The sequence below is a fragment of the Helianthus annuus genome, chromosome 11, assembly GCF_002127325.2.
Source record: "Helianthus annuus cultivar XRQ/B chromosome 11, HanXRQr2.0-SUNRISE, whole genome shotgun sequence".
NCBI lineage: Eukaryota > Viridiplantae > Streptophyta > Magnoliopsida > Asterales > Asteraceae > Helianthus > Helianthus annuus.
In genome coordinates, this window is record NC_035443.2 from 33,380,111 (window position 1) to 33,392,288 (window position 12,178).

The window sequence follows — 12,178 nt, forward strand, 5'->3', positions numbered from 1 at the left end:
TGTTGAAAAACAACTGACACGATGGAGAAAGTAGACATTCTTTCAGCTTTGACAAAGGTGTTAATATGACATCTTTATACTACGTTATTTGATAACATTTTTCTGTTAGTAGGTGTTAATATGCCATATTAAATGTATAGTATACTGTTGTATAGTTGATAACATTTTTATTCAGAACCGTATAATCTACTTAACTTTTTATGTTTCCCCTTTTTATACTTTAAATTTTTGAAATTTATTTATTATATGTTAATCTTCATAAGTGTTTAAATTAACCTATTTATGGACATGTAAACTGATTGACTGTATTTTTAGAAAATGCTATTCTTTGACATATTTCCATGTTTATACGTTTTTATAATTGATTTTTTAGATATTTTAATTTTGTATAATATACAATGTTTCCTTAATTAACATTGCCTACCTATTATAATTATTCTTTAAATATTTCACATTTATTTCATTCTTCTCTACTCAGAAAATTGTCTATCAATTTTCATAAGCCTAGGTAAGAATACCATTTACTGTTCTATAAGAGATTGATTGATTATTTGTTACAATGTGTTAGTATATATTGTTGTGTTTTTTTTACTAATCTTTCCTTTGAATTTTATGCAGAAATGGAACAACCTGCAATCACACTGTTGAATAATTTGGACCTCAACGTTGATAACTACACCATCAGAATTCGCATTGTTCGTTTGTGGACAAAAGCTGATTTCAATAACGCTAGAAAAGTTTATTGCTATGATATGATAGTCATGGACAGTGAGGTAAGCGTTCATAGACTTCTGTTTTAATTTAATATTATATACAGATAATTTTTAAAGTACGTACTTTTTTGTATAAAATATGCTGTTTTTTGTCAGGGAACAAAAATGCAAGCTTTTGTTTTAGCTAAAAACGCAACTGAATATCAACATCTTTTAGAAGAAAAGCGTTGTTTGACGATTCGAAATCCTTCGTTGGGTGAGAATCGTCAGAAGGTCAAATACGCTCACGGTGGTTTGAATATTAACCTTAATAACAACACCGTTGTTGAGGAATGCCACGAGGCTATTGGTTCTGAATGGGGTTTTGATTTTACTCCGTTTGATTCTGTTGTGGAGGATCCAACAGATGACAGCAAGTTTTTTAAAAGTCCAATTGGTATCATATACAATTAACACTATATAATACAACATAACACATATTTATTTTGTTGACACTATTTATATTTTCCTCAGATGTAATTGGATTTGTGGTCAAAAGTTTTCCCTTCGAGGTAGACATGGAAACTAATAATGGAAAAAACCAGAAGAAAGTCACGTTTATGCTTGAAGACTTAAAGTATTTGTTTATTTTTTTTTTCACTTTTATTCCTGATAGTATTATCTTTGTTATGTTATGTTTTCTACACTAATAATTTTATTTTTGACTACCTTTAATGTTCAGCAATAAGCAGATCTTTGTGACACTTTGGGACAGTTATGCGGATCAAATAATGGAGTATAAGAGCAGCAATCGAGGTGAAAAAATGTGGTCGTAATCATTCAGCTTGGAAAATACAAATTCTGGGGAGGTATCATATTACTTTAAATCTATTCTGTATTTTCTTTATTGTTTCAATTTTAATAGCTGTTTAAATTTATCAAAAAAAATTTATTATTATGTACAGGACATTTGTCTGTATCTAACTTGTATACCATTACTCGAGTCTTAATTAACAGTGATATTGATGAAGTTGTTGAGTTTAAAAAAAGGTACACTATCATAATATGTTTTTATAATTATGTAACCAGCTTTGTGAGTGTAAATACTTATATTTCATGTTTGATTAGATTTATCGAGAAACTTTCTCCCAAAACTTCTTCCAGTTATTCTGGCTTAAGTTCTTCTGTTGTGAAGTCTGCAACTGAAGAGTTCCTTTCTGATTTGACTTTTTATCCCATTGGGTCGTTAAACTCAATAGATATGGTAACACGGATTAAAATTGTTTTAATATGTTTTCCTTTATCTTTGTTGTTATACATTATCTATTTCTTAAACACAGACGAAGTTTGTTGTCATTGTTGGGACTATCAAGAGTTTTGCATCGAACGATGAGTGGTTTTACAACGCGTGCACAAGCTGCAACAAAAAGGTTTCAACCATTACTGTTGTTAAAGAGAAGCATGATGGTACTGATGGTTTTGAAGAGGTTATTGTCTTGGAATGCAAGACTGATGTTTGTAATACAAGGACCGTTTCATCAATTCCAAGGTAAACATTATCCATATTCTTTTTTTTTTGTTTCTGCTAAACTTGGTTTGTCAAAAAAACTAAATCTTATTAATATATTATGCAGAATTAGGCTTTCTATATGCGTGCAGGATTGTACTGGCATTGTGACTCTGACATTGTTTGAGCGTGAGGTGACAAAGCTTCTGAAGGTTAATGCGAATCAGCTATTAGACAACAACATTGAAGTATGTACTAAATAATGAAGTATTTTTTGTTTTTCAACAGTTAGCCAACGAAGGAAACTTTCCAAAGGAGCTAAATTCTTTACTCAATAGGAAGTTTGCGTTCAAGATAGTTGTTTCTTCTTTTAACATTAGCAAGAAGTCAGATGGCTACTCAGTCTCCAAGATGACTGATAACCCGGTGATTTTGTCCGAGCTTGATAAACATTTTGACACTATCCAAGTATATTTATTCCATTTCACCTTGATACTATTAGTACAATTTGCCAACAATGTTTAACTTATCATTATTATCATCTTTTTTTACTTTTTTAAAATAAAATCAACCTATTGATGAGGAAGCCGTCAATGTCGAACCATCCGATTCCAATCGTAATGTCGATTTTCCCATTAAGGTTTACTATCATTTAGTTTATATATGATTTAAGTTTTACTCATTATTTGTTAAATGTATATTTATAACTCATCCCTTTTTATTTATTTTATTTTTTTAGGATTCTACATCCCAAACGGGAGACAATGTAACCCATTGCTCAAATGTTTTTAAAGTTGGCTTTACAACATCGTTTGATCAGAAGGATGCTAAGTTGGATACGATGAGCGAAGGTGACTTGAAGCGCAATTTGGATACCGTGAATGATGTGGATGATGTTTTTTTCCCGGTCTTCTTAAAAAATGTGTAAAGACGATGTCGATGCAGTGCTTCTAATTCCAAAGAAAGAAAAGTAGTTCACCTTTAATTCAAACATTTGATATCATCGTTTGTTTTTTCTTCCGTATTTGGATATTTTTGTTTGTTTTTTTCGTAGTTGACAATGGTTTGACTTGTGTGGTTGTTTTATCTGAACATGATTTTTCATGGTTTAGTTTTTTGTTTCGAATAACAATTGTTTTTTGCTAATTGTTTTTTATAATTCTATTTTTGTTTCATATATATATGTCATCATTATTCTTTTTGCTAACTCTCATTGTAATAATATATCATTTGATTATTTATATTGTTACTAAAAGTATAAGACCTAATTTAATTTTTGATACTCTACATCATTTAAAAAACGTCAATTTTTTATTATTTAAAATATCCATATTATTTCTTCTATTTGTAACTAAAAGACAATTTTTGGTTGATTTACAAATTTCTGACCTATTTAATTATAAATGTAACGGATTTAAGTATAATCATTGTTATTTAAATAGTGTTAATACATTATCAAATTTTTTATATAGACTTACGATAATTTTTTCTAAACATATATATTAATCAGGTTATAGAAAGTATTACATACTATTTTTATAACAAAATTTAACGTTTTTAAATTAATACAGAATCAAAAAAAATAAAATCTGTTTTTTAATTTAAAACTTTAAATAGACTCCTTTAATTTTGTCAATAAATGTATTTATATTTTTAACTTTCTAATTCCCATTTTTTGTAACAAATAAACTGTATTCTTACATCTTTTTTTATAAAATAGTAATATATTTGTGCACAGAATTGATAAATATATTTTTCTATAATTGAGACTATTACTCTAACGATAAATAATGTTATCTTATAAGTATAATATATCATTTTATTTTTTAAATTTTTTATTATAACTAGGGTAATTATAATGTTACTAAAAATATAAGACCTAATATATTCTTCGATAATCTAAATCATTTAAAAAACGATACTTTTTTATTATTTAAAATATTCATATTATTTGAAATTAGTTAATACATTATCAAATTTTTTATATAAACTTACCATAATTGATTCTAAACATATATATTAATCAGGTTATAGAAAGTATTACATACTATTTTTTAAAAAAAATTAACTTTTCTAAAGTAATACAGAATTAAAAAAATACAATCCGTTTTTTAATTTGAAACTTTAAATAGACTCCTTTAATTTTGTCAATAAATTTATTTATATTTTTAATTTTCTAATTCCCACTTTTTGTAACAAATAAACTGTACTCTTACATCTTTTTTTTATAAAATAGTAATATATTTGTGCACAAAATTGACAAAATATATTTTTCCATAATTGAGAGTATTACTCTAACTATAAATAATTTTATCTTCTAACTATACATAATACATAACCATCTTCATCCTGTCCAACATTCATATATCAATGGAGTTTTTGCATTGTTTTTTACTTTATCTTTCTGACAACAAGATGAAGTCTCGGGTATGTTCATGTTATCTTCATTCTTAATTTAATTTTAATATGTTATTTTTACTATTTAATTTGTATACAGATTTTACCAAGGAATTACCACAATTGGGTAGCTGATTTCAAGTTATCTCCTGATTGTATGGTTCAAATCATTACAACTGATCGAAGAGTTTTTACTGTCAGGGTTAGAAAAGCAGGGTCTTCATATTTTTTTCATGATGGATGGTTTAACATGATACAGTCACTACTATTACCAAATAAGTCATTGCTTTTATTTCTGTACGAAGGTAGTCTAACTTTTCGACTCATATACTTCTATCAAGATTTGGCACTTGCTCAAGATGATTTCTTATACTGCCAAACATCACAGTTTTGTGAACATAAAGATCATTTGGTATTTATTTTTTTTTATATTTATACTATATTAGTTTTTGACTAAGTTTATAAAACTTTTTTTAACATAATTATTTTTTTTTGACTTGTAGCTTATCAATAGATTTTTTGTTCATCATAAGTTGAAGAACATAATACCTACCAACCATGTTACTATAATTGCTTTTCCTAACCGTACATGGTTGGTTTTTATGGAGAAGCATGGTCAAAATTTGTATTTCACTACTGGATGGAATCAAATTAAAGAAGACATGAAAATTATAGACGAACACTATATTATATTTGAGATGATTTCGGAATCAAAATTTGATATGATGGTTTTTAGAGGCACAGATGTCACACCCCCAAATTCCACCTGCGGATAACACCCGCTTCGAGGGCGTGACTGACCAGGATCCAGCCACCAATTATACTGAATAATTAAATTGATAACAAAAGTAATACTTACTAACCATAAGATTAGCAAGTATCAAGTTCAGAGTTTAAGGTTTCAAGTTCAAACAGTAATAAGTAGCGGAAGCATAAGTAAGGTAGTTTAAACAAAGTTCATAGTTCAAAATAAGGTAACACCCACACAGGGGTGGACAGACACTACTCGTTCCCAAGCAGCAAGCTCCTTCGTCACTGGTTACCTGCAAAGCATGCAGTAAGGGGGTCAACAATAATGCTGAGTGAGTTCACTAGTTGTCCAGTTTTAATTACCAAAAACTCGTTTCACCAGTTAATTTATCCGTTTATACATGCCATGGGGAGCTACCCCAAAAGTTAGCGACTAAACTGTTTTTCCAATACCGAACACTAGGTAACCGTTTGCGTTTCCGCAGGATGCCCCGATGTCAATGTTCTATCATCATTGACGGATGCCTGAGTACATTAGTTCACGACCGATCCCATACCATGGCACGGTGTGAGGTTGGTAAAACCTAAATAGCGCTATCAACTAATAACCCGTTCGCCTGGCCCCGGTGATTAATCGGTATTATGTAGTAGGGACTTGAGTGATAGAGTTGCGTTTAGTGCTGTTTGGTTGCATTCCGTATAAACAGTAATTAACTAAAAGGTTTCCCAATACAAGGGAAGGAAAAGTAAGTTTGTTCCCAGTAACTAGGGAAGGAAAGTGAATGGTATCCCCTTTACAAGGGGATAGGGTTGTTCTAGTCTCGTGTCCCAAACCACCGGGACGCATGCTTTTAAGTTGTGAACTCACCTTGGGTTGCTCGGTAGATATTTTTACCCGGTCAAGTATGTTGGTCACCACGTCCTAACATGGTTACCAAATATGGGTCAAGTCGGGTACAAGTAACACATAGCGAACACGTATAGCAAACACATATAGCAAACACGTATAACATGCGAATACACAAACAGTTGGGTTATTGGGTCAGCCCTATCATACAATCAGCAGTAACAACACGTAGCCCAGTCAACAGAAAGCCCAACAGTCAAAGCCCAATAACCCTAAAATAGTCCAGTCGAGACAAGGGTGGTTGCGACTCGCAACCGAGATTACGACTCGCAACCGAGGTCTCGGTTCATCACGTTTTGGTTACGAGTCGCAACCAGGGGTTACGACTCGCAACTAGCGGTTCCGACTTAGCAGCAGTGGTTACGACTCGCAACCGGATTCGACTCGTGTTGATCGCGACTCGCAACTGGGAGGTCTCGACAAGGCTTGATGTGGTCTCGAGTAGCAACCAAAGGTTGCGACTCGCAACCGTGATTACGTGCACAACAAACCTTCTAGAACCTGCAATGTACTGACCAATAGAATTGCATTTTCATGCAAATTGTGTACTATATCCACTAACATGTTTTCTTGTCTATTTTGCAATCAAAACAGATTAAAACAAGCATATTCAAAATATTTCATGGCATTCAAACTGTTCATCATAATATTCATAATATTCATCTTTTAAGCACAAAACCATAAGTTCTTTATAAGGAAATGTTAAGATCAAAGAACACATATTTAACACAATCTGTTTTAACATAAATGAGCATAATCGGTATCATTATTCTCGGTTCCTAGTCTAGCATGTTTCATCATTAATCAAAACTCGTGAGATCAAGCAAATCATGCATATCATTCGGTCAAAATCATCCAAACAAGCATCTAGCATTAACCGAATAACAAAACCATTTAACACAAAATCATTTCAAGCAACCACTTTTATCATCAAACAAGCATTTTATAGCAACAACATCAACAATCAAGCACTATCGAGCATTTTAGTAACAAGACAAACAAGCAAAACAACTATAAAGATATTCATGCTAACCGGTTGGAAGTAGGGGTACAAGGAATCAATGAACCAAGCTCCAAATGATGATCTCGAGCTAGAATCCGAGAGTGATCTTGTTACCGGTTGATCCGAGAAAGATGGAAAGGAGAGGAAATGAGGGTGTTGTGCTAGGGTTTTAGTGAGAGAGATGAGAGGAGAGTAGGAGAGTGTTGTAAAAATGGTTAAGGGAAGGGAGGGTTGGTTTATATAATGTCACAAGTGGGCTTAGGGGTTTCCGGGTTGGGTTCTCGGTCGCAAGGCCCTAACCGGCCCACACTATTGTTTACTCGAGACCGAGCATGGTCTCGAGTCGGGTTTCGGCTCCTATATATATATATAACACACATATATATCTATATACGCGTATACATACATACACATAACATGAACAACAATAGATCAAATTTTCATTCAAAAACACATATACACGTAAGTTACATCAAAAGGTTTCCCCGGGAAAATCCGAAGTGTCACATTATCCCCAAGTTTTAGGAACTTTCGTCCCGAAAGTTAAGGCAGCCACTGTCAAGCTAGCGTAAGTGAAAGCGTTTCAACGGGGTGTCACATCATCCCCCCGTTAGTTTGGAATTTCGTCCCGAAATTCGGCTGTAGCTTCAGTGCTGGGGTTTTCGTTTGGGAACAACTGGGGATACTTGTGCTTCATCTGGTCTTCCCGCTCCCAGGTATACTCTGGGCCACGTCGCGAGTTCCAACGGACTCGTACAAGAGGTATTTGGCTACGTTTGAGGATTTGGATCTCTCGATCAGTGATTTCAATCGGTTCCTCAGTAAAGTGTAGCTGTTCGTCAATAGTTAGTTCCTTGAAAGGAATTACGAGCGTTTCATCTGACAGACACTTCTTCAGATTGGATACGTGAAATACGTTGTGTACCGCACTCAGTTCTTCAGGCAGGTTCAGTCTATAAGCAACTTTACCGACTTTCTCGGCAATTTCGAATGGTCCGATATATCGCGGATTAAGCTTGCCCCGTTTACCAAAGCGAACCACACCCTTCCAGGGTGAGACTTTAAGTAGAACCCGGTCGCCGACCTGGAATTCCAAGGGTTTCCTACGCTTATCTCTTCTGACGGTCACGAGCTGCCGCCATGCGTTGTCTGATCTGGGCAATCTTTTCCGTTGTATCTACCACCATCTCTGGGCCCGTGATTTGACTATCACCGATTTCTGCCCAGCAAAGAGGTGACCGGCATTTACGACCGTACAATGCCTCAAAAGGTGCTGCCTGAATACTAGTGTGGTAGCTATTGTTGTAGGAGAACTCTACTAGCGGTAGATGCTTCTCCCAATTCTTGCCAAAATCGATCACACACGCTCTAAGCATGTCTTCTAGGGTTTGGATGGTGCGTTCAGACTGTCCATCCGTTTGCGGGTGATATGCGGTGCTCATGTCCAAACGTGAGCTAAAGGATTTGTGCATAGCTTGCCACAATTCCGAAGTAAAACGAGCGTCTCGGTCGGAAATATTTGAGGTTGGCACCCCGTGCCTCGAAACTACTTCCTTTAAGTAAATCTCCGCCAAGGTAGAAAACTTGTCTGTTTCCTTAATAGCCAGAAAGTGCGCGGACTTGGTCAATCGATCTACGATTACCCAAATAGTATCATTTCCGCGTTGGGACCTAGGTAGCCCTGTAACAAAATCCATGGAAATCTGCTCCCATTTCCATTTCGGGATTTCTGGTTGTTGGAGTAGGCCAGCTGGCTTCTGGTATTCTGTCTTGACTCTTGCGCAAGTCAAACATTTGCTGACGTATGTTGCTATGTGGGCCTTCATACCAGGCCACCAGTATGTAGTCTTCAAATCGTGGTACATCTTGTCCGAACCAGGATGTACTGAGTAGCGGGACTTGTGGGCTTCGTCCATCACGAGTTCACGTAAATCTCCATAGAGAGGGACCCAAATGCGCCCTGTTACATAGTAAGCGCCATCTTCCTTCTGTTCTAGTCGCTGCCTCGACCCTCGCAGAGACTCAGCCCTGATGTTTTCCGGTTTCAATGCTTCAACTTGAGCATTTCGAATCTGAGTAGGGAGGTTAGACTGGATGGTAAGTTGCAATGCTCGCATGCGCTTCGGTACAGTGTCCTTTCGGCTGAGGGCGTCTGCCACGACATTGGCCTTGCCCGGATGGTACTTGATGGCGCATTCGTAGTCATTCAAGAGTTCGACCCAGCGACGTTGTCGCATGTTCAATTCCTTTTGCCTAAAGATATGCTCGAGACTCCTGTGATCGGTGTAAATAGTGCACTTGGTACCGTACAGGTAATGTCTCCATATCTTAAGAGCAAAAACCACTGCTCCCAGTTCCAAGTCATGCGTTGTGTAGTTTCTTTCATGCGTCTTGAGTTGTCGTGAGGCGTAGGCAATAACTTTCTCGCGTTGCATTAACACGCAACCGAGCCCATGGATAGACGCATCGCAGTAAACCACAAAGTCGTCAGTGCCTTCAGGCAACGAGAGAATAGGAGCGCTACAGAGGTTATCCTTAAGCCTCTGAAAAGCAGATTCCTGTGCTTCATTCCACTTGTAGGCGACGCCTTTCTGAGTGAGTATAGTGAGGGGTTGTGCAATCTTTGAGAATCCCTGAATGAATCTGCGGTAGTAGCCTGCCAAACCCAAGAATTGGCGAACTTCAGTGGGAGTCTTAGGCGTAGGCCAGTTCTTTATTGATTCGATCTTAGCTGGGTCAACATGAATTCCGTTCTTATTAACTACATGGCCGAGGAAATGGACTTCTCGAAGCCAGAAGTCACACTTAGAGAATTTGGCATACAGCTGCTCATTGCGAAGGAGTTCCAGAATAAGGCGTAGGTGTTGCTCATGCTCTTCTTGACTTTTCGAATAAATCAGGATGTCGTCGATAAACACAATCACGAATTTGTCGAGGTAAGGCTTACATACGCGGTTCATAAGATCCATGAACACTGCCGGCGCGTTGGTCATTCCGAAAGGCATAACGAGAAATTCATAGTGACCATAACGAGTCCTGAACGCAGTCTTGGAGATGTCTTCATCACGAACTCTCAGCTGATGATAACCTGACCGTAGGTCGATCTTAGAATAGTAGCTCGATCCTTGCAACTGATCGAATAGGTCGTCGATGCGCGGGAGAGGGTAACGATTCTTGATGGTAACCTTGTTCAGCTCACGATAGTCAATGCACATTCGGAATGTGCCATCCTTCTTCTTGACAAAGAGTACTGGTGCTCCCCAGGGTGATGAACTAGGACGGATAAATCCTTTATCCAATAGTTCCTGTAGTTGCGTAGAGAGTTCCTTCAGTTCTGCAGGGGCTAGACGGTACGGTGCACGAGCTATGGGTGCTGCTCCGGGAGCTAGCTCGATTTGGAATTCGACCTGGCGGTGGGGAGGGAGTCCAGGTAGTTCCTCAGGAAATACCTCGGGATAGTCACGCACTACAGGAAAATCTTCAATCCTCTTTTCCTTTTCGTGGGTGTCGGTGACAAGTGCTAGGATAGCGGTGTGCCCTTTTTGTAAACACTTCTGGGCTTTTAAAAGCGAGATAATGCCTGTGACTTCTCCACCTTTGTTGCCTTGGACGATGAGGGGTTGACCAGAACGACGAGGTATACGAACTGCTTTCTCTTGACAGAGGATCTCAGCGCGATGTTTGGATAACCAATCCATACCAATGACGACATCGAAGCTTCCAAGTTTGACGGGGAAAAGATCGATACTAAACGTGTGGCCAGACAATTCTAGTGTGCAGTCGTGGATCATGTGCGTGGCCTCGATGTTCTTACCATTACCTATCTCGACGATGTGCTTAGAACTTAATAATGCGGGCGGGTGCTTAAGTTTCTTACTAATGCGAAGGGATACATAACTGGCATCGGCACCGGAATCAAATAACACAGAAACATAACGATCATCAAGTAGGAACTTACCCGCCACGACGTTGGGGTCGTTCCTTGCTTCTCCAGCTCCAATCACGAAAGCTCTTCCCCTTGCATTCCCAGCATTGTTGTTTTGCTCATTGTTCCCAGCTCCCTGATTATTGTTGCGATTCTGATTCAGTTCAGGGCAATCCTTTCGCATGTGCCCTGTTGCCCCACATTTAAAACATGCCCGGTTGTTTCCCTGCTGCTGTTGCTGTTGAGGTTGTTGCTGATTCTGTCTGGCTGGGAACTGACTTCTACAATCCTTGGCTTCGTGCCCCATCTTGTGGCATCGCTGACACTGACCCTTGTTACATGCCCCATTGTGGTGCCTGTTACACTTGTTGCACTTAGGGTAGCTTCCCCGGTAGCCACCCTGTTGCTGAGTGCCCTTGTTGTTGTCAGTTTTCCTTTGCTGAGCTGGGGCCTGAGTAGAGTTAGCATCTTTGCCCTGATTTCCATCCCACTTCCGTTTGCCATCACTGGAAGTTCCTTCCGCAGCACTGATCCTTTTGGGCAACCTGCCCTCTTCCACAGCCTGGCTAGTGAGTTTGTGAGCAAGACGGACCACAGGCTGTATGGTAGTGAGGTTGGCCGAGGTTACGTGGCTCCTGATTTCCGGGACTAAACCCTTGATGTACAATTCGATCCTTCGGTACATGGGTCGGGACATGTTTGGACAAAGAGCAGCATAGTCGTTGGACAGCTTGGTGTAGGTCTCAATCTCTGACCCAACCATCTTGAGTTCATAGTACTCGTCCTCGAGTTTGTGGATGTCATCCCTGTGACAGTACTCTTCCTTGATCATATCCTTGAAATCTTCCCATGCAGTAGCATTTGCAGTCTCCAAACCAAGCATTTGAATTTGCGCCTTCCACCATGAAAGTGCGCTTCCCTCAAGAGTACCAGTAGCAAACTTCACCCAACTAGCAGGGGGACACTCGCAGACAGCGAAGACAGCTTCGACCTTCTC

At 37.8% G+C, this 12,178-nt stretch overlaps 1 protein-coding gene across 1 annotated transcript; it reads left to right on the top strand.

The window, feature by feature from the left end:
- The first annotated feature begins 620 nt into the window (after window positions 1-620).
- On the top strand, window positions 621-3,127 carry LOC118483996 (replication protein A 70 kDa DNA-binding subunit B-like). Its single transcript, XM_035979840.1, has 10 exons — window positions 621-773; window positions 870-1,149; window positions 1,227-1,329; window positions 1,435-1,508; window positions 1,658-1,742; window positions 1,821-1,956; window positions 2,033-2,241; window positions 2,327-2,411; window positions 2,488-2,667; window positions 2,939-3,127. The coding sequence occupies exons 1-10, from the start codon at window positions 621-623 to the stop codon at window positions 3,125-3,127; spliced, it is 1,494 nt and encodes a 497-aa protein (XP_035835733.1).
- The last annotated feature ends 9,051 nt before the right edge of the window (window positions 3,128-12,178 follow it).